Source organism: Leuresthes tenuis, unplaced genomic scaffold, assembly GCF_036924035.1.
Source record: "Leuresthes tenuis unplaced genomic scaffold, fLeuTen1.0.hap1 SCAF_17, whole genome shotgun sequence".
Lineage (NCBI taxonomy): Eukaryota > Metazoa > Chordata > Actinopteri > Atheriniformes > Atherinopsidae > Leuresthes > Leuresthes tenuis.
Genome location: NW_027325371.1, coordinates 33,016,857 through 33,040,919, shown reverse-complemented (window position 1 = coordinate 33,040,919; position 24,063 = coordinate 33,016,857). Strand labels below are relative to the sequence as shown.

Below are 24,063 nucleotides of genomic sequence, written 5' to 3'. Positions count from 1 at the left end.
AGTACTTGTCAGCTGCTTCACGTGGAATAACCAAGCCCGAAAGGCCTCCTTCATCTTGACAGCTTTCATCAGTGCTGGCATCCGGAAGCAAAAACTCAGGATACCACCACGACAGGCACCAACGACCTTCTGGCTACAGCTCTTGGAAGCCGCATCTGCAACGAAGGTCCTAAACATGGTCTATTTGGATTCCATTTCTCCAATCACCTCCAGTAGGTGAAAGATACTCTCCCACAGGTGTGACTTGAAGACGTGATAGACAGGGGCCCCCATTAACCTTTCCAGTTTACCCTCACTGCCCTCTTGGCGTAACCAGGTCTGTCTTCCCTGCCAATGGATCATTTTTTTCCTCCTCATTGTCATTTCTCACATTATACTCTTGTTTACAGTAAATGTGAGTACTATAAACGACTGCAGCAATGCCTCATGTGTAATGGCTATGGAAAACTTCTGAAACTAGACTTGAAAAAAGAAAACAAATATTTAGAGATCATTCAGGTACAAGATTGTCTCATTGCCCTTCCACAGGGCTAACAGCAAACACACCATGACCTATCTGTTCATGTGCATATTATTCCTGATCATCACCAGGACTCCTTTGCAGATAAACCAGAAGGTCACCCATGCCATAGATACGGATACAATAACAAAGCCAACTGCAGAAGCAGATATCAGCTGAAACGTGGTCTCCTCTGTACACAGAACTGTCTTTCTGAGGTGAGCTTGTGCCCAGTGAAAACAGTATTTGTGCCGAGTTAATATATAGCTTCCTCCCTGTGTAATACAATTTCAAGTCACATTTCTGGATGCAGCAGCATTTTAACAAATTTATGGACTGTATATGTTGAAACCAAAGTTCTTTGAAATTCTGCATTGAGAATTATTTTTTTTTCTATCTGTTCAATGATTCTTTGATTGGAGTTTGGTACAAGATGGTGAGCTACCACCCATCCTTGCTTGGAAAGACTGGTGTATGATCTCTTCATACCAATGCTGGCACCCTCACTGCTGATTATAAAATCTCCCAGAACATTATTACTCATAGATTGTACTATGCTTTCAACTAATTTCAGTGTGTTGCTGACATCTTGACAGATGTACATGCTTGTCTCCCAGTTTTTTGCAAACGAATTGGTCTGTGATGACACTAGAAAAAAATTTGGAGAATTTGAATTTGCAGATAAACTGAGAAATAGGTTGCACCAAATCAAGGGCACACTGACTGTTTTTGCTTGCCAAACTGTTGATAATCAAAACAGTAGAAGTTGTAAGGATTCGTAAACATTTTGCATGGGCTCTTGACTTGCAGTGCAGAACTTCACTTTTGCATTACAATAGTTTATTCATTAAACATCAAAACACTTTGTGGATAAATATTTTAGTGGGAAGTGCAACTGTTTCTGTGTGGTTCTCCTCTGACACAACAGCATTTGTTGACTAAATGCATCTAATCTGGTGTCTATATCTACCTTCTGGAGACCCAGTAGAGGTATTACATGTCTAAAGGTGTTAATTCATGAATATGATCCACCAAATATGTGGTTTTCAACTTTGTAAGCTTTGCAATTCTGTCATTTAATGTCTGGTCTGTGAAAATCAATACCTCAAACAAAAGTTTAAAAAACAGCTAATTTATTGATGAGAGCAGATAGTTAAAAGAGCATAAGTTAGACTGTACATTGAAAGCGTGTCTGTTTAAAATGACTACATCAGACTGTTGGCACCAAACTAAAAATGTTTCAAACTTTGTTAACATGATTTTATAGTAGAAGCAGAGTTTAGAACAGGAGGTACTAAACATCTTTTGCAGATTATTTTCCTGATGCGATAACAGACAAACGTTCTAGAAGACACTGGCATTAATAAATCAATCAGTGGGTCTACATGATGAGATTAATTTGATTATAGCTATAGTTGGACTATGCTCCTTATTTGGGCAAGGGCAATTATCCAAGTATATATGGCGGTGAATAAATCAAATCATTGGCACAAAGCATGTCATACCCCGGTACGATTTCAGCTATCGCTAATAGAGCCACTTCCGGTTGACGTCTTCACCACCACCAACAACAACACACTCAGGCATTCGAGAAAGATGGCAAACGAAGCGCGAGATGAAGCCACGTCCCTCTATGTTTGGTTTGTGATGAGCTGGTTATTGCACAAACGCCATGCACAACGGCACTCTTGGTTGCGATGATTATGGAGGAAAGATGCTGCCGCAAACCGTCTCCTTCGACTTCCGGGTCACGACCCTGGGAAAAAATCTCAAGCATGTGGATAACACAAAGTCCAATTTCCAGTCTAATTCACCATATACGAATAGAGTTGATAGTCGCACCAGTCATGGTCTAAATCCGACTGCGAGGAACCCGATCCGGTCCAATTTTTAGTTAAACTTATGTGTATACATTAACTTAATAACTCAGCCTTATTGTAATTTAATTAATTCAGTTATTTACAGTACCATGTAACCCCACTGAGTGAGATTATTTGACAACATTTACAGAATACCAAATCATCCTGTGGAGTAGTGCTGTTGCATAGCTTGGACTGTGTAAGGTAACACTAGCTTTCTCTCAAAGTCATTCACACAAAAAGACACTTTTTGATAAATAAAAAAAATTGATAATTCAGATTGACACTGTTACTATTGTGATGATGGTGTAAGATTCACAGAATACAGAAAAATGTGCAAAATCAGTAACACCAAAATGTAAGAAGGCAAAGTAAATGGCAGAACAATAACACACGTTTAGTGTTCGGTATGGTCTTGAGAGCAGAGAAGGTTTAAAAAAAACAAACAAAAAAAAAAACACTTTTTACAGCTTACAGAAAAGACAAACTAATCACCACTAACGTCCGAGGCATGGCAGTGGGTGATATCCGTGCTCCTCTGGCTATATGATCAGACAGAAGGAACTAGACGAGTGTGAAAGGCCAAGAAATAAGAGGATTTATTATGCTTTAAACAGGGAACCTGTCAGACCCTTCCACATTTTTAAACCCCCTCTATGACAAAGCAGAATTATACTATCAAGTCCACTTGACACAGTGAAAGGATAGGAGTGTAGAGGAGAAACAACAGACGGAATTTAACTTATCCCACAGATTCCTGTCCTTTGTTCCTCATACAGCTAATGCAGACATACACCACTAATACTTTAAAGGAGTGGCTGTACACAAGAGGGGACTGTTTTTCTAACACGTCTCAAGAGAAGAACAGATTACAGTACAGTGACAAAGACAACAATGCAGTAAGGGAAATTCTTGACTGAAAATTTTCAGATAAAAGTTTTTAATGTTTCAGAATGTGCTAAAAATGACTTTCTGCTAGACTTTAGTTTAACATTTAAGCTTAACATTTAAACCCTACAGAACAGATACAGACTTTATCATTTGACTGGATAGTGTAGTGGTATGATTTCCATCTTTCGTGTGGGAGACTTAGGTTCAAATCCCCTCCATTAAAGTTACTATCTCCAGTTGGGGTCCTTGGGCAAAACCCCCTTACCCTATCTGCCTTCCTGTAAGTAAAGTGTATGCTGTATGCAGAACCATAAACATCCTTTTCAAGTTAAATTGGCTGCCAAACTATTTATGTGACACAAACCATTCAGTAATTAATAAAGTATTTGATTCTGATTTTATTGAAGACAACTTATCTTTGAGAGCAGCCCACATAGTTGAATCCATCAAGCCAGATGCATTAGCTACTCAACTTACAGTGGTTGTTCCATGATACATTTGCCCATAACTAGAGCACGGTGCAGCCCATACACAGGTGTAGTTGTTACACTGGGCTTAGGCTTTATATGGTAGATTTTGACATCTAATGACAATTTGATACTGTATTTGATAATCACCCTGAAAATTTTGCAAATTTAAGAACAAAAGGTACCCTACTGTATATTGCACTTGATGAACTAAAGTGGACATCAGCAGGTCATTTGTGTCAGCATCTTTAATTATGAGAGATTTTGCTTAGTTTTGAATCAGCTATAAAGAGGATTAAGTAGTCCTAAATAAGCCTGACAGTTATTCTCATCTCATTATGGATCATCATTTTAAAAATGAATGCCCTCGTTTATGCTGCCACGACACTGATGAAAAGTTTTACATTTTAAGTCTTTACTAATCAACATGTCTCTTAAACTGTGTGTACACAAAGTACATGAGCTGAGAAGCACCACAACTCAACATGTACTAGAACCAAGTCCTTACTGCAGCAGGCTGGGCTCAGTTTCACCCTACGCCCTTTGCTGCAACTGTGCCCCTTCTCTCTTCCTTTCATTTCCATCTCTAACTTTCAATGTCATTATAAAAAAGAAAAAAAGAATTTAAATTGGTTAAAATAAAAATATGGTGTTGCACATACAAAACAGATATATTTCTGGTAAGAAACTACCTCTGGCAAGAAAAATGCACAATGAAGTCACAATATATAGAGCTGAAATGTCGTGCTAAAATCACATGACCTCTTCAATCTGCTGTGGCTTGTGAATTATGTACCAACCCTGAAGGCAAAGCAGCCAAAGGTTTACGCTATGCTAAAGACACAGGATGATGGATGGACTAGTTTGCGCCAACCTGTTGGTGGGAGGAATGTTACCACACCTGAACAACATTTTCTCTAAAAGACACACTTCAATGTGACTTTTACAATGTACATCATTCACCTATCATATGACATTTTTGGGTCAATTCCTTGTCAGTTGCTTCCTGTCACACTTCACAGTAATTGTCATTGAAGTCATTTTCCCCTTTTACACATTTTTATCAATTTAGCCTTTTACTCCAGACTTGTAACAGATCACATTTGCTTGTACTATACACACACATTTCCCACGCAGCATTATGCAAAGCCCAAAGTATAATTAAGTACAGATCCTTTTATGAAATGACAAATAAGCTACACATTTTCAGTAGAGAGATAATGTAGAGGACTCCTTCCAACAGTTCTTAAGTTGAATCTCCCTCAGATGTATCCGTCCTTTTTAAGGTGTGAAGAGAACGTTTCACAAAGGCTTGTCAGAATATTAAAAGAACAGGTGGAATTGAGAAGTCTGCCAACAACTGAACTTTGTAATTTCTTTAGGTAAGCCAGTCCAGGATCCAGCTACAGTACTTTGTGTCTAACTGAAATACTTAAAAGAACTGAGTTAGTGTTTAAGAGTTTCCTGTGACAAGATGTCAGCGGTGAAGATCTGCTGGGCTGCAGCCAAGTTATTGCCCAGTACTGTGTGTGCACCTGTGTGACAGAGCAACAGGTTGCTGCAGTCGCTCAAACGTGCAGCTATCAGTACGCCTTCTGGACACACCGACTTGTTTAACTGTCGCAATGTTTGGAAAACAAAACCATTTTTATAGAAAACCTAAGGACATAAAGCACAAACTAAGTGATGATTCCAATAAAGACCCTATAGTTCCACACCATCACTCACACATCTGTTCATGCTCCTGTGTGACAATACTGTGTTATTCTCCCATAATAAACCCACTTTGTTGAGTAAAAGCTGACTCGGGTGGAGGACTGTTTTAAGAGGACTTCATTGCATGAGCACACAACAGGCTATCGTCTGACCTGACAAGATCATTTGAATCTATACAAAGAAGCCCTTTCTGGGGTTTAGGCTGTCCGAGCAGCAACATATAGAACATAGAACAGTGTCTATGTCACACAAATACACACAGAGGGTTGCTTCATTTAGACTGATGGAGGGAGAATTGAGTTGGCTTGCACTACAAAGTCCGCAGAATTCAGAGCTTCTTATAGCTGGATCAGTGTCCTATTTAGAAGAGTTAGGAAACACATTAAATCACTTTACTGTCCCATGCAAATGCACACAACAGCAGTTTGCTTGGTTTGAGAGATATGAAAGCTGGATCACTGTGCTGTTACAGCTGTCAGGCATCCTGGTAGGCAATCGGTTAGTCGAAACTTAACATTAATGCTGAGCAAACATCAACGCTGCAGCAATTTCTTGAGAATTTAAGAAGAAAAAAGGACCGCAGTGGAGGAAATGCCAGCAAACATAAAACTCAAATACTTGACCCAAAGTGTCAACTGATCATGTGACTGTAGCTAAGTGGTATGGGAACAGTTAGTTGCCTTTGAGTCAAAACACTCGGAGAGCATGCCTAAGAATCATGATAATATGTCGCAATCTTTAAAAAGGTAACCAGTATAAAATTTAGGTGCACTATTTTAGACCACAGCTTCTCTAAATGACTAACAGCAATTTTGATGTAATTATCACTATAGCTGCCATAGCCAGGAAACACTGTTTTGGTGTGCAAACAAAGCTGGTTTCATATAGACACTGAAGTCCAGAGCGGTGGCATGTACGAATGCAAAAATCTGCAACATGCACTCCAGCCGTTTTCAAACATCCACACCGCAGAACTTTAGGAGAATGTAAGGACAATTTGATCCAATCTTTTCCATGCTGCCTCCTGCAGGCGGAAAAATGTGTTGCAGAAATCAAAATCACTGCTTTCTTGCAGGTCAGCAAATGGGAGAAATTCTCTCAATCATTCACCCACGCTCACTTTTGCACAGCAGCCACAAATGCTCTGGAACATATGCTGAGGTACAGGGACTATGTTGCAGACATTTACGTTCTTACATCCCACCGCTCCAGAGCATCTCTAGAACATTTCAGGACTCCAAAGTGTGTATGAAAGCAGCTTTAGTGGGAGAGTGGGAGGGCCTGTGTGGAAAGTTAAAGAGATGCTCAAGCTACAGTGGAAGAGTGCTTTTTAGTCTCTTCAGCAATTAGCTGTTGTTTGCAATTATAGCAACTACAACAAGAGTAACAAAAATTTAAACCACAGAGATGCACATAGTACGATGGCTCCTGTTCGAAAAGGAAGATTATGATTGCTTTGTTAGAAGTTTCTAACAGCAGAGACACAGAAACTCAGTCACAACCAGTGTTCACATGGATCAGTGGACCCACGTATATGCAGGCAAAAGCGCACAACCTTGTTGTCTATGCCCTCAGCAATTTAAAAGAAACTGACAACTGGGGCCGTCTGCTAAAACACCGTGAGGCAGGCAAAAAGACTCCTGCTTTAGTTTAAATGAACACCATTGAACAAAATACCAGTCATGAGCAGACATACAAATGAGTTTGGTAGGTTACACTGGTTGTTAGTAAAGAGCATGGAGCTTTGCTGTGGGAGATGCAAAAGGATACATTAGGCAATAGGCTAAGAAGGCAATGTGAACTGAACATATACTTTACACAATGCAAGCAGCCAGCAGTCGCTGAGACCCATCAGTAACATACAGGCAGGCATTATCCCTTTTGTTCTGAAATGTGTGGAAGGGAGAGAAGGACAGGTAGCATCTTGAAAATTAATATTTTGCCTGCAAAAGAAAGACTTGAACCATCTCATCACTTTTACTATATGGGATGTACGATTCCATTGGGCTTCAGTACAAATGTGACTTTGTTCAACATGGATCAAATTATCTAAGTATTTGTTTGTGTCTGACACACTTGATGCTGTAGTGGTCATTTAGGATTAAAAAAAATAATAAAATAGTTGTAACAATAAAACTACCCGATACTTACAAATGTTTTACCTTGTACATAAATGATCTCAGACAATTACATTTTTGCAGCAATGGATTTGGCAGCTTGCCTCGGTGCGACTGCACTACACCACATGTGACCACACTGTTTTTCTTGTTTTTTTGCACCACTGACCAACAAGTAGCTCCAGTTCAAAATTGACACAGACCAGAGGCCCAATGTCCTCCTGGTAATTGAAGTATGTATATCGGCACCACAAAAGCACGCCAACAGGGATGCAAACTTTGCATGACAGTTTAAATTTTGCATACTGAAATAATTCATCTACATTTTCATGATCAATCAATACAAAAATTATTCTTTAGATTCATGAACTGATTAGTTGATGAAACTCAAAATCAAAACAGCATCATAAATCTAATGTGACGTCAACAATCGAGAACTTTAAAATAATCTATCTATTGCAATCTTAGACTAGGAAACATGAAAAATTAAGCAAAATAGTTGACGATAAATTTCTTTTAATTGACTAATTGCTGCAGCTTTAGATCTGTATGGGAAAATAATTAAGATCACAACAAGGCTCATTACCATGAGATGTCACTGTCCAGGTAACAAATAGATACAACTCTACTTATAATAACAGATGGAAATAGGGTCATTTTGTCCAAATCCTGATGGTGAAATATGATTCCAGGTAGAAGATGGCTGGAGTTCTTTCTCATATGGAGAAAAGCCACTGTGACTTGGCTTGTGAAAGGGCAGGGTCATGATAATTTAGGTTGACTACAAATCACAGAGAAGTGGTTTATAATAAGCCCTGAGAAACAGCAGAATACAATGTGTCATTCTTATCCCTGCACAAGTTAGCCTTCTAGCATTGTGGTTAATTTTGCAAGTGGTCTATTTTTTGTGTCTGTGCTCACACTAACAGCCCACCCGCCCGCCCCCGCGGCCACTTTAAATAACTGTAACAAAGTACTTCAGCTGTCAAAAATGTGTAAACCCCTATAAAATATAAGTTAAAGACAAATCCATAGGTAAATACAGTATATTCAGAGGTTAGAAAGAGAAACTTGATGATAAGATAATTAGAAGTGGATTTAGAAATAAGAATTCCTATCTGAATCTGTGTGTGCTCAAATGCTTTCAGAGGGCATTCCCAACTCTGTCCCTGTGATGTCATCGCCAAGCAAAACAAAAAGACAAAACTGCATTAGTTCTGCAAAAGAAGGCAACACCTGGCATCAGTTGCTGAGTCGCTGATTTAGGTGACATCTGCTGCGATGCTTTAAAAGAACCCTCTCCCTCCACAACAACAATGGCCAGAGTAGCAGAGGAAAAAAGCACAGTGTGAAGATGTGAATCAAAGCAGCGCATTAAGTGGAAATATCAGGAAAAGTGTTGGGGAGGTCGACTGCATGGGAACAGAGTAGTGGCTCAAAGTCATTTACAGTGGTTTGAAAACTGAATGGAAGTTGAAGCTCTCAACCAAAGTTGGCTCTTATAAGTCACAGTGAACAAGCTCAGTGACGCAGAGAGCAAGCGTGGGGAGAATGGATATTGTAATGGTGGCTTTTAATACACAGTCTACGTTCATAAGCGAGCAAAAGGTCAAAGTCAAGGAGGGAGGTTGGATGCAACGATACTGCCCGCACTCCCCTTACAGGCAGCTGTTAGAAAAAAAGGCACTGTGACGCCCACTTTCTGTCTGCCCTAACCCATCCCTCCTCCTCCTGGTCCATTCTCTCACTGCAGCATCAACTGTTTGAGGTTGTCATGCAGGATGGTGTCCTTGACGTCACGAAACACCAACCGGATGTTTTCGGTGTTTATGGCTGTGGTGAAGTGGTGGTAAAGTGGCTTCTGCAGCACCTCGCGGCGCTTTTTCCGAAAGCATTCTACCAGGAAGCACTGGACATCTGCCAGGCTTGAGGGATCGCCCGAGAACTCGGGGAAGTAGTCTTTGATGGATACCTGCTTCACCTTCTCCTCCAGTAGATCCGTCTTGTTGAGGAAGAGGATGATGGAGACATTGTTAAACACCCGATTGTTGACAATGGTCTCAAAGATGTTGAGGGACTCGCTCAGCCTGTTTGTCTGCCGGTCTTCCATAAGCACCTAGAGGTGTTAAATGGGGAAATGGTAAATGGTCCTCACTTACATAACATATTCTAAACTCATCTGGGTCCTACAAAACACTATAAAGCACTACAAGGTATTTCCCATCCACACCATCCCACATACAGTGCCTCTTACAATATATAGCACTTATTTATTTAAAAATAACACACCGATATAAGGATCAGAGGCAATGTGGGGAATTAAGTGCCTTAGCCAAAGACAAAACAGCACATAGAAGGGCTGAGGATCCAGCATCAAATCTTCTGATTGTAAGACAACCACTTTATCCACTGAGCCACAGATGCCCCAGTGCTAGGAGGCATACATGGATGTATTGGTCAAGTTGGCAGTGACAAAATGTTTCTCGTATGAGTAGCATATTTGAACTGTGTTAAAGCCAGAAGACAAATGTTAAATGTTGCTTCTGTTCTGCTGCTGCTGCTGTTCATTCTGGCATATTTCTTTCTCTGGCACTGTGCATTTCTGATGTGCAAACTGTCCCCACCAAAACTTGATTAGTACCCAGTTTTTGTCTCCTCTTTCTTTTCACTGCATCTACTCAACTCCTGTAAGGTTTCTTCCATTTTTCCTCCAACCATCACCAGGTGTTGCTCGCAGTGTGTGGGCGGGGGGTGTCTGTGATTGATTCACTTAAGCTCTTCCCTGCACTGGAAGGCTTCTAACTCACCTGGTCATATTCAGAAGAGGAGACGAGGAAGAGGATTGAAGTGACGGAATCGAAGCATTCAAACCAGCGCCGCCTCTCGGAGCGCTGGCCGCCGACATCCACCATTTTGAAAGGCACATTCTTAATTTCAAAGTCGTACTCGTGGATGCCCTTAGTGGGCTTTCTGGCCAGAAGAATGTCCTGCTGGTTGGGAAGGTAGCCCTGGAAATAAATGATTGCATTTCTAATTACACAATTTAACAGCTTTTCTTCCAAGATTCAAAGCAAATTAAACCTGGTCATTTAAAGTGTTATATATATACATTTTCAGGAGTAATTTGTGATTAATACACAAACTGAATTACGGACTCTTACCTAACTTTAACACAAAAGAACATTGTTTAGTATTAAACCTAAATTTTTTTTTAAAAACAGTGTGGACCGGAATGTGCAATGATGTAACATCTCAACACTCAGCATTTCTCTTGACTACACTTCCAACGTAACCATTCAGAACAAAGCCATAAGACTTTAATGTGGTCAGTCACACGTCTTATGAACAACCACTGAGAAACAATTACCCAACACTTAGGGAAAGAGCGTTGTTTTGTAGAAATAAATCTGTGCACATGGCTGCTTTGGGTACATCCCTGTTTAAACACACTGCATTCCTGAAATACTCTCTTTTTGACAGCACTATAGTTTCAATGCATACAACTTTGGACAATGTTGCCCCTCTGAAAAGGAAGGTAATCACTTAGAAGAAGTTGACTCCTTGGTATAATTCACAGTTTCGTGCTTTAACGCAGACTGCAAGAAAGCTGGAGGGACAATGACATTCCTTTAATTTAGAAGAGTCTCAATTAATCTGGAAAGATAGTTTAATAGAGTATAAGCAATCCCTTTGTAAAGCTAGCTTCTTTGCCAATAAAATTGTTTCTATCAGAGAGAAGATTAATGGAATCCTTCCCTCTATTATCACTGATGTATCGTCAAGTAGAGCAGCTTTAGAAGTATCTTTCGAACCTGAATTGTATTTAGACAGCTTCTGCCCAGTTGATCTTTCTGAGCTAACAACAGCAATAGTCTCTTCTAAACCATCAACTTGTATTTTAGACCCAATCCCAACCAGACTGTTCAAGGAGGTTTTCCCCTTAATCGACACTTCCATATTGGATTTGAATTAAACTTTCACTTAAAAAACCTACTCTTGATTCAGAAGTGTTGGCTAATTATCAACCTAAATCCAATCTTCCCTTTTTGTCTAAAGTTCTTGAAAAAATAGTTGCAGTTCAACTTTGTGATCATTTACATAGAAATAATCTGTTTGAAGAGTTTCAGTCAGGATTCAAAGTGCATCATAGCACAGAAACGGCACTGGTGAAAGTTACCAATGATCTCCTCTTAGCCTCTGATAGCGGACTTGTTTCTGTGCTTGTCCTGTTGGATCTCAGTGCTGCATTTGATACGATCGATCACAGCATTCTGTTACAGAGACTTGAACATGTTATTGGGATTAAAGGAACTGCATTAGGCTGGTTTAAGTCATATTTATCTGATAGATTCCAGTTTGTTCTTGTAAATGAAGAATCTTCCTCACACGTTGGAGTAAGTCATGGAGTTCCTCAGGGTTCTGTGCTTTGACCGATTCTTTTTACTTTATACATGCTTCCATTAGGTAACATTATTAGACAGCATGGCATAAATTTCCATTGTTATGCTGATGATACTCAGCTGTACTTATCTATGAAACCAGATGAAACCTACAGGTTGGTCAGACTACAAGCCTGTCTTAAAGACATAAAGACCTGGATGACTCAAAACTGTCTGCTTTTAAATTCAGAAAAAAACTTAAGCTATTATCTTTGGACCTGAGCGCTTCAGGGAGAAATTGTCTCGCTATATAAGTTAGTCTAGATCAGGGGTCGACAACCCGTGGCTCCGGAGGCGCAAGCGGCTCTCTCATCCTTATACTGCGGCTCGGGAAAATAAATGAAAAAGCATCCAAATGAAGTGTATTCTATTTGTGTCAGTAGATTTTTTTTTTTTAGTAATTCTAAATTGGAAGATTATTGTGATCTTGAAATATCACTATTAATAAATAAAATAAAATAATATTTTATTATTTTTATTACAGTAAATTCCAGACCATAAACTGCTACTTTTTCCCCAGGCTTTGAGCACTGCAGCTTATAATATGGTGCGGCTAATGTTTTTTTCTTCTTTTTTTTCATGCCATCAAAAACATTTTGCCTCATAATATTAGACCAATAAAAGGACCGACTAGTTCACAGTGGTCCAATGAAATTGTACGATAAATCAAACACACTTACACAACTAAATTATTGTATATTGGTCATTTGTACTCACCTTCAACATGGAAAACAAACGACGAAATGCATATGATGCAGCTTTTAAATTGAAGGCAATCAATGACTTTTCCCGGTAGGCTACTGTCTTTCTTTTTTTTTTTTAAGTAGCCGTCTTACAGGCATTGTTCGAAAGAAAAAAGCATTTACGCCACGTATTTGTGTGTTAACGATAGATATTTAAGTTAAAACCATTGGTGTTACAGACGCTGTTCGGGAAAAAAACACTTACAGTATGTATTTGTTTATGTTATCATACGCATTTAATTAAAAGTTTAAAAATCCTCACGTGTAACATCTTTCTGTGTAAATATCTCACATTACAATGTGGACACCCGCCGCTCATAATCCGGTGCGGTTTATACAAGTACGAAATGGATTTTTATTTTTTAAATCAAAGGGTGCGGCTTACATTCAGGTGTGCATTATAGTCCAGAATTTAAGGTACTTCTTCCATTTAGAATCATTTTCCTCATTTCCTAAAAGATGCAGTCTGATTGGCAAGATCAGAAACTTTTGCTTGATTTCAGTTTCACCATCAATGACTTTCATATGTGTGGATATCATCCGTTTCTATATGTCTTAATACAGCTCTTCACAATTAATTGTGTATCATTTTCTGATTACAACAGGTTTTGTGGGTAAAATCCCCCATACATGTAAGAGCTTTAGCTCTATGTTTGTAAAAAAACAAACAAAAAAAAAACATGTTTTCAAAACTCTTCTTGGTAACAATGTTTGTGGAATGTCCCCAACCATCACCTGCAGTTTTTGACTCGGGTAGGCAGCTGTATGGAGGAACAAGGTACACATGAACAAACACGTGTGAAGTCATGAGCGAGGACAGGAAGACAGCACTTTCACTTCTGTTTCAACAAACTAGTTGAGTGATATCACACCCATCCGATTCATCAGCCAACCTGCTTGTAGGACATGAGGGGCTCTAACTACTGTGTGGGTGGGACTTACCGACTGTCCAAGCTTTTCCAAATTGTCCAGGAAATACTTGACTGACTCCCCCTGAGAAAAGGAGAAGAGAGATGAGTTCCATTTTAAATGTAGCATATCACAAGCAAATAAACGCTCTCACATCAAATTGAAAGTGGGTTACATTTAACTTTACTATTTCATGCAACACCATCCAGTAAAAAAATAACAAATACTTTAAACACACAAAGCTGTGATACATTCTGTAACTTCAGTTAGACACATGGGAAGTGATTTTAAAGTTAACTATGACCGAAACAAGGAAGACGTGGAGCTGTTCTAAACTAAGATGTAGCCCAAACACATGTCAAAGGATTTTGAGGCCTATTGTTCCTGCAATTCCTGGGCAATTCCTCCCACCGTCCAAAAACATGTATGTTGGGTTAATTGGTGTCTCAAAATTGTCCCTAGGAGGGAGTGTGAACATGCATGGTTGCTTGTCTTGTTTGTCTCTGTGTGGCCATGTGATGGACTGACGATCAGTCCGGGGTGTACCTTGCCTCCTGCCCAGTGCAAACTGGGATAGGCTCCAGCCCCCCACGACCCAGATTGGGAATAAGCAGGTATAGAAAATTGATGGATCATTACATAACCTGTCCCACTTATATTCACATCCTTATCAGCTGCCAGGCTGGGCTACTCACTAAAGACTTTGTACGTTCTGCGTGGTAAAACTGGCATTATATTTCTCCATATCCATATTTGGAGCACACCCACAATAGCACAAACTCTTCCTTCTCTCTGCCTGCAGCGGGAACAGGCAGTTCGAAGTTGCTATATTTTTCATTAGCTGCTTTCTGGAGAAAATGCTGTTTAAAAGGCTCAAATGTTGCAAAAGTACAACTTAGCAAGCCTTGCTTCCACAAAAAAGTATTATTTAGACAAATGTGTTTCAAAAGCATAAAAAACTTATATTAAGTACTATCTAAAAATAAAGCAAAAACATATTAACATGTAAAAAATATAGCTTGATACCAGAAATGGTGAGGTACAGAGTGTATCTACACAAAAACCTTTCTGAACAGTGTAAAAACACACACACACACAAAAATCATAAGTAATAATGCAGTAATATACCATGAATGACAGTAAACTTCACTGCAGAACAACACACAAAAAAACTAGATTGGGGGGTGTCATACAGATTCTCAAAAACTATGGCACAATAAAAGGGACAAGCTTCAGACTGCCGAGAAGCCTGTGGAGGCTACATTTTTGCTGAAGCAAGGTACTGACAAGGCTAATAAGCTGGTGCAAGTATCCTAAAGACCAGTGGTGAGAAATGAGAAGACAACTACTCATGTGTATAACCCAGTATAGCATCAGCTCCTGGCTTGCCTGGCAAACAGCATTCAAAGGCAAGCAACAGAATAGTTGATTGTTAAAAGAAAGACAATTTTCACATCTTTGTAGTCATACCAGCCACACCTAATTTTAAAGTGCACCTGCATTCATTCCTTTGTATGAAAACAGTTAGGTTACTATACAGTGGCTTGGTCAAACCCTTCAGATGTTAGTTGTCCTTCACATAAAGTCCCAAATACAAAGTATTCTTTTTCCCAAAATTGAGACTGTAAAACATAAACCAAAAACACTCAATTTGGACTTTTAACTGAGCACAGAAAGAGGATTTAAACATCCCTCTTCTGACATGACCATTTGTCCACATCTTTTGGTCTAAATTACATTTGGATGTAATTATTTGCTTTTACTGATCTTTTAACAAATGTTTTTAATCGCTATTCATTTGCTTCCCAAATCTGCCATTAAAAGCTCCAAAATTCTCCTGCTTTTTGTGGTATAACTACTCACAATTTGTGTATAGTTAATGATTTTTTAATCAATTGTTTTTTAAATTATTTTTCCCTATAACTGAAGATAATGGCCCAATCCAGATCTGAACTTTCAATGAAAAATCAAAGCTATGTTTAATCATTTAAGAAATAGATTTTACAAGTGTCTGACCAGAATAATCCAGTAATGTAACAATAGTTTATCACAACATCATAATATTTTCATGCTAGGTGTACTGCCATTAATCCCAATATCACAGGTGTGCCTACTTGAGACTTTGTGCTGCTGATTACAACATGATGCACCATCTAAGTGCAGGGCCTTACCAGTTGGAACTCTCTACGCCGATCATAAGCATTCTGAATGCCCTGGTCAGCCCAAAGTGCCCGGATTGATGGCAGGTAGTGCTGAAAAACTTTGGGCTCTACCATGCCATGACCATGGGCCATTGCTGACCGTGTGTCAAATGCCATCATGATGTCTCCATGCTGCTGGTTTGATGAGTTGCCCCAAGGAATGTGCAGTTTTTCTCTAGCATCCACCAACACTCGAACACCTTAAGGGGGAGAAAGAAAAACATCACAAATGTCCTCTACTTTAGATTATTCCATCACTGAAACATTATTTACCAGAACTTGTATAGTTGTGTAATATGAATATCATCAACAAACTACAGCAGACTTTATAATGGGACAAAGCTTCTAAAACTGTGGTTATACTTGTTGCATTAGACATTGCACATTGGTCATCTCTAATAAATGCAATTAGGAATTAGGAAGCTCAGGAGCTCAGAAGCTCGCCCATCAATTGGAAGGTCGGTGGTTCGACTCTGGTTTCCCCGGGCTACATGTCGAGCTACTTGCCTACCGATGTATGAATGTGTGTATGAATGGTTAGAAGGCACGTAGTTGTGTACTTAAGATGTGCTGTATGAGTGTGTGTGTATGAATGTGGCATGTAGTGTTAGAAGCACTTTGAGTGGTCAGACTAGAAAAGCGTTATACAGTCCATTTAGTCTTGTTAAATTATGTTCTGGATGTTTTTTTAAGTCTGCCTTTTCCAAAGCAGTGTAGACACACAAGCAGTGTTAAATGTTTAAGTTTTTAAGTGGTGTGTGACCATACAGCTTAACCATATGTTGTGAGACTACAGGTCACAGGAGAGTATTTTTGTAAAATTAGTATATCCTAACGTGTGAGAGCAGCTTATAAAGCTCCAAAAAGTGGAAACTCAAGTTTTTGGCAAGCAAAGTTTAACTCCCATGACATGAACAACATGAATGAGCCCTTGGTAAAACGAATGTAACGGGTCCTTATGCTTGAAAGTACAGAGTTCAGTGTCCAGCCCTGAGCATCAGCATTTAAACTGAATTGGTCTCAAAGACTAAACACATCTTAGGGATGGGAGATAAAACAATAACAATAGTTTTCGAGGAATAATTTTTCTTTGATAGAGATATGAAACACGGTCGATATACTTTTCGATAGATTACATTCGCCCATCTTTTGACAAACAATATGAATAGCCAATGACAACGAGAGTTACGCCGCGCTGAACCAATCCCGTGGCTGGAATAGAGCCATGCCAGCAGCTAATCGCGGCATGTTTGTTTGTTTGTGCTGCTGCAGCCATATAAAAAAAGAAAATGAGCGCTCCTTTGGATGAAACAACGTAAGAAACACCCCAAGACATAAGCGCATTGCAGAGGGTACTTGGAAACATTTAATAATTTATTTCCAGGATGATGAGTAAATAATCTCAGTCATTTCACAAGCCCGTCATTAAAATGGTACATGTGCGCTAAAACTAGTTTCCCCGAGGAGACAATAACCTGTGGCACAGCCGCGCCAAAATCAAAACAGCTGCCTACCTTTTTTGATTTAGCCACAAGCAGAGATACGGCGTAAGACACCTCCGGTGCTTTGCTTGACAAGTGAATCCATATAAATTATGCGTCAGTCAAAATATGTTTAGTTTCTGAGGAAAACATTTTGCCTTTCCACATTGGCCTGTCTACTTCCCTGCTCTGAGATGGGAACATCATCAAAACAATGAGAAATATAGCTGCAAGCAGCGATTGGGGGGGCCCAGCAGCATAGCAGGCAAGCCTACGGCTGCTCAGGAAGGCGTCATGAGCCCATACACCAAGTTTGGCATAGATACATCAATGCATCGCATAATACTAATAATAATAATAGGAAATAATAATAATATTAACAATAATAATAATAGGAAAAGCTACTAACACAATAGGTGAATTTGCAGCTTTGCTGCTAGTCCCCCAATAACAGGAAAAGCTACTAACACAATCGGTGCCAGAGGGGTCACCAAGTGTTTTCAACACAACTTTGGTGTGACAAGTGCTGACTATAAGTTGCTACATATGTGACTTAACTTTGGAAAGCTAAGTTTCTTGCAATGCGATTGATGAAAGGCATTTTATGATACGGTGACCACTAGGGATGGAGTGATTTTCAATTGTATCGTCTATAAGCGATCAAAGGGAGGACTGTGATCTCTTTTTCAAATGGCAATCTTTAAGGCGATCTTGAATTAATTTAATCCCATGAGATGTTAATAATAAGCCGACATTGTGGGCTGCCGAGATGCATTTGTGCTTAATCCGGCTGCAGCACCTGATCTCGCAGCGGTGGTTGGGGGTGTTTTTGCGGCCTCGGAGGGATGATGAACTCATCTGCCCAAATAAATGTCGTCTGCTTATCCTTCACAGGCACACATTTTTTGCATATTGTGCAAATAGGTTGCGTTAGGTCTTTAGGCTCGCCGTTGACATCCGGGAAAAAACTGAAATATGCCCAAATAGACAATTTAGCATTCCCTTTTGGCACTAAATTGCTGTCAGCCATGTCAGCGCCAGGCGAGGTTTTTTTTTTTTTAGCTGAGCGATTGGATTGCCTATCTGCGATCGACAGTGGCCACGATCGAATGATCTGAAGACAGGGCTGATTTCACATCCTTAGTGACCACAGTGGGTTCAATCAAGGCCAGCAAGAATAAAAAAACTAACTAACAGTTTTGATTCTTTTGAGTGGTAAACTAAATGGGTTGACCCAATGCATGGGTTTCTGGATCAGCAAGATCCAGTTAATATCAATAGAAAATGCTGATTTTGCACATATTTTAAATATAATTCAAATCTACCTCCAGTTTAGCTTTGTACACATCATATCTTCAAATAGTTTGCAATTGGTTCAGAACAAGGGGGAGTTTTGTCTTGTGGAAAGCCTCCTCCCGAGAATGAGAGGACCTGGCTAAAGTGTCTTCTGATTGATAAAATTCCTGAAAATTAGAAAAGGGGGCCAGGAAGGGGACGATCATGACATCTGAACACACACTACTCTAGCTGCCAGCTAGAAAGCTACGAAAAACATATAAACAAGAAAACACACCACGTATTAAAGCTCAACAACTCATAATATCCAAACACGTGTTTGAGCCATAATAAGATACCGAACATCAAAGTGAGCAATAGAACTGTAGCGATACACTAATCTCACGATACGATACACGGCATTCAGCCGCCGATTCGATACAATTCTATATGATTTGATTCGATACAATCTAATACAGTTGCATCCTTTTCTGTAAGATTTTAAAAGGGTTAGGGTTAGGGTGACAGTGTGATTTAGGGTGACAGTGTGACATGACATTGTCGCTGATTGGAGTGGTGGTCCGTCCTTTGAACCGGAAGGACAACACCGCCAGACAAACGGAAACAAACCAACATGTCACAAACGTGTCTTCAGTGTACGCAGACTCATGTTTATGTTGTGAATATTACATCATCAATCTGCTTGTTTTACTTGCTAAATACCAAATCCAAATTCTCTAATCACAAACCATCTTTTTTCATTTTTGAGAAGGCGCTCAAACAATACATTACAACAATCCAACACTCTATAAACAGAAAAGCCATCAAAACCACTGAGCTATGCACTTTATATAACATTGTTTTTAAAACTAATTTATCACTGTTTTGTATAATGTGACCCCCCCTCGTCATTGTATTGTATCATGTTAATGTTAAATTTTTTTTTTTTAAAGAATTGATACTCGCGGCTGAAAAACTGATACTTTGTCGGGTAACAAAATATCAATATATATCGCAGTATCGATAAAGCCCTAGTGAGCAGCACGATGAACTGCCACGACAAACAATACAGAGGGACATCTTGGTTTGGTAAATATATTCAGTAACTGCTTGTGTGACCAACTGTGCTTCTAAGTGATAGTAGAAGTAAAAAATGGGTACGCTCAGTTTTCCTGTGTATCACTTTAGTAACATAAAACACTGTTAGGTCTCCTACCTGCCTTTTCCCTCAGTGTAAATATGATGTTTATATTAAAATCCGCTTATTCATCCAATGCCAATACAACACAGATATTCTAAACGGTTCCACTCACTGCTTGCTTTTCAGACTTGTGCCTTTTTCTTGTTGCAACAGCCTAGAAGTGCATCTTCAGTCCCTCTGCAAAGCTAGTGTGTACTAGGTCTTGTTAATAAAACTGTTGTCCGTAAAGTATAGTGAACAAATGCTAAGCTTTTCCCCAACTGTGTTGCGGGCCAGGAAAAACAAACCGTTCCACTAATCCAAGGCTGATAAGTCTTTGGGGAAGCTGAAACAGGTCAGTTTGCCCTCACAACCAAAAATGGATTTTCTTGAAAACATTATGAAGGCAAAAACACAGAGCAGTGCAAGTACTATCAGATCAGTTGTACCTTGCAGCACAATAACTTCCACTTTTAAAAAGCTAGCACTGAATAACGTGCAGGCTGCCACTCCCATGTGCATACACTGCCAAGAAAAGTCCACCAATCATGTCTTGCACTCATTGTGAGGTCTAAGTGGAAACCTTGTAAAAAAAAAAAAAAAAAAAAGTGAGAAAATTAGTTTCTTCTATATAAAAATACATATACCTCTTTTTTCTTTTTTAGCTTTTAATGATGTTTAAGGTTATAATACATCATTTTAACACTGCAGATGAGCCAGAAAGCATGGGAAAGCATACCATGGAACCTTTAATAAAAGAAAACAACTCGATGTCTTAGTTTAAATTCAGGTTTTTTAGTCTAATCACATTAGAACAGCCTATTACAGAGTTAGAATTATGCTGGATAATAAAAACTGAACTAATAAATAACAGACATTTTTACAAACATTTTGTTAACATTTTTTATCTTACTTAATAATACATGGACTCGCGGTTCATTCTGCACTGCAATGTTGTATTCTCTTGCACACGCGCACCTTCTACATCCGAGTCCATCCAGTTGGAGGTTGTCTTTGCGGTGTGTTCAAGTGTAATTATTTCCCGACACTGCTGACATGTGGAGACTCACCAGGAAAGTCTACTGGAGGTTTTGAGTACTCACAATAAGGTTATGCTCATTGAAACTGACCAAGATTGTATACTCTATAGTTACTTATGAATGTAAAAATATATAGACATGCATAATCAGTTTATTACATGGGATTTCAGACCTGCATATTCATGTCTACTTTAAAAACTTAAACTTATTTCAACAGCAGTGGTGGGCTGTTACCCTAAACTCTGTGATGAGAGGGCAGTTTTGTCTTGCTGTGCACATTACTTTCATTTTACATGGAAATGCACAAATGTGGAAACTGACTGGGGAGAGTGCTTTGTGTCAGGTTTATTATAAGTTGAGATAACATTCTAAACATTAATAGGCATTGGTGTAATGATTGTTCATCAGCGATGTTGTCTCCAAGGTCATTCTCACACACATCCTCACATATAAAAATGTGATTTAATTGCATTTATAGGTTGCACAAGATTTAGATGTCTCTCTCTTGATATTGATGTCAAAAGTGGAAACCAAGCAATTATATGATGTTTAGGAAACAAGGAAATATGAACTTGGTCATATGACATACTGTAATTGTTTTCTAGCTAGTTTTAAAAACTGAAAATTTACATCAGACACGTTTTCACAGTCATGGTTTTGCTCATTGCAAAAATAAAGCTTTAATAAAAGAATGGCTTGCAGAGTGCACTTGATCCGTTGTATAGAACAGGATGACTTAGATCACAGCATTCACTTGAAAGAGCCTCAGAAATTATGCACATGTTAGAAATGGAAACCATACTGGATGTGAACCAGCCCAAAAGATGCAGGAACTACCAGGAGTTAAAGCATATTTTGTAAACAGTAGATATCAAGACAGTCTTCTATATAAGCCTTTAGTTGCACTTTATTGTTGAGGATGAAGAGTATGTTGTTGATACACAATGACAGGAGACATTCATGTGTTTGATGACACTGTTCCCATATGTGCATTCCACTTGATGATGATTCAATATACCCCAACCAACAAATTTACAGTTTCCAGCTGACTCAAAACTGCATGCCTTGGTGTCCAGAAATAAATCCAACTGCTCAATATGGAATAGACTGAAAAACTGTAAGTCTACAAGTTTGCTCTAGTAACTATCAGCTATCAACTATGATGTTACTGACCCACCAACATATATGTATGGTGTCAGTACTCTGACTATATGTCTCAGTTTCTGTCAACCCCATGTATGTAGTGTTTACAGGTGTAAGCCATAATAATAACAATAATAATAATAGATCAAATGTTGTGCTATAACTTTAAAGGTGGTTGATCTGTTTTCAGAAAGGGATTTTTAGCGGTCAATGCTGCTGTTCGTTCGGGTGGGAAATAATACCCGTGTTCACAAAGGATGACAGGAGTGATTCTGTTTACATTAAACAAGCACTTTAGTGTCACGCTCACCGCATACACGACCAAGAGGCAAGTTTGAGTGCGAACAGCAGCCATGAGGAACACTTACACAATGTCGAACCATTGTTAACGATAAGTGAGGCTGAGTACTATGAAAGGACAACTTTACAAATACATGAGAAGTTCTGATTAAGCACAAACAATTGACAACCAGCTGAACGCCTTACAGCTCAGCTTAGTCCCCCTGTTAGACATACACAAATAGCATGGGCGTTTCTCAGTTGCTTAACTAGCTAACCAGACTAGGTTTGTCGAACACAGAAAGTACCCCAATCTGTTCAGCAGCGGCTAGCTTGGTTCTCAACTTCCCATACATTAGTTATTGTAACACGAACTAAATGACCAGGGCAGAGGTCCAAACAAGCTCGTTTCGTCAAATCAAACACAATGGGTTCTCATTGTACACTTACCTTTTATAACATTACTAAAAATTGTAGCCCTGAATTCTTCTTTGGCCTTCTGATCAAAGTCCTGCCCATGGATAATGCGCATCTGTTTGAGGAAAGTAGACTTGCCGCTCTCACCCGCTCCAAGTAGTAAGATTTTTACAAGCCTTTTAACGTAAGTCTTATCTCGACTAAGACACTTATCTATTTCTTTCGACTTCCGCAACTGTTCTACCTCACCGCTTGTAAGGAGACAGTTTGGGAAACATACAGATAAAACGGAGCGGGACGGCAGGAAGTCCGCCATCTTTGAAACAACTTCATCGATACGGTCGGTGAGGACGGCTGAGCTCGCCCCAGTCTACTGCTGCATTCAAATGTCGTAGGAATTCATTTCAAAATAACATTAAACGTTCACAGATGTACCTAGTACAACGAAATCTAATATGAATCCTACATGAGGAGAAGCGAAATTAGCAAAAATGTATGTTCAAGTGGCAAGTGCCGTGTATCAAGTGGGGGAACGAAACACCCTGTTCTCTCAAATAAATTAAATTATATCAATAACATCAAAATAGGAAATCACAAACACTGTTTAAACAACCTAAACATTGTTGTAAGATCATATATAATTTATCATAAATCCAAGTCTGGACAATAAAAAAGTCTACGAGGGGCGTCAGTCAAGAGTGCCTCAAATGTAGACTTTTTGTCTGTCACGTGCACAGTAACAGGGACACAAAACAACACGTTTTCTATGAACGCAACACAATACTACAGACGGTGGCTGCAAAGGCCCGCTAGCGCGCTCAAGCTTTATTGTTTGGTGAGTCGCTCAGATTCCTGTATGGGCTTTAATGTGTGTCAAAAATAACTGCACAGAGGGTGATCTACAAATATGCCTTGAGTTGCACGCGTGTTTTGCTATCCAGAAATACAGATTTCCTATTTGTAACTTGTGTGTTGTTGTTTACAAATATATGTGTATTTGTAAATATATAATATCCCATTTGTAAAACATAAAGCTATTTGTGAAACTGAAAATTCTGTTTGTGAATCGTGACTCAGCATTTGTGGATCACCAATCGCACATTCGTATTTTTGAGACATTCTTTCCGCAAAACTACACAAATCCACAAAAAATGGCTCCTGATTCACAAAGCACCATCAAAGCCACTGTTGTTCACTGATGTATCTATGGCTCGGCTTTAGAACGACGAAGAAAGATTGCTGATTAGCAGAAACGGGTCCGTGTAAATCAGGGTATGATTCGTTCTTTCCATTTTCAGATGCCAATCAAAAATCAAATAATGAAAAATTGACTGGTTATTTTGTTTTTTTGATTTTCATTATAACACCAAAAAACGAAAAAATGCCTGTTTTTTCATATTTCACATT

The 24,063-nt window shown here is 39.1% G+C and overlaps 1 protein-coding gene across 1 annotated transcript; it reads right to left on the bottom strand.

Moving 5' to 3' along the window:
- Positions 1 to 1,615: 1,615 nt before the first annotated feature.
- Positions 1,616 to 23,014, bottom strand: LOC140273784 (guanine nucleotide-binding protein subunit alpha-13). The gene is made up of 5 exons (XM_072369447.1): positions 22,690 to 23,014; positions 15,812 to 16,041; positions 13,674 to 13,724; positions 10,357 to 10,557; positions 1,616 to 9,665 (listed from the first exon to the last, which is right to left on the bottom strand). The coding sequence occupies exons 1-5, from the start codon at positions 22,970 to 22,972 to the stop codon at positions 9,294 to 9,296; spliced, it is 1,137 nt and encodes a 378-aa protein (XP_072225548.1). The 5' UTR covers positions 22,973 to 23,014; the 3' UTR covers positions 1,616 to 9,293.
- Between the last annotated feature and the right edge of the window lie 1,049 nt (positions 23,015 to 24,063).

Excerpts from the sequence above, each read along its gene's own strand:
- LOC140273784 (XM_072369447.1), bottom strand. The coding sequence starts at position 22,972 with ATGGCGGACTTCCTGCCGTCCCGCTCCGTTTTATCTGTATGTTTCCCA. Across the intron at positions 13,725-15,811 it reads GGCGTAGAGAGTTCCAACTG|GGGGAGTCAGTCAAGTATTT; the intron begins GTAAGGCCCTGC and ends TCCTTTTCTCAG. Across the intron at positions 10,558-13,673 it reads TGGAAAAGCTTGGACAGTCG|GGCTACCTTCCCAACCAGCA; the intron begins GTAAGTCCCACC and ends ATTTATTTCCAG.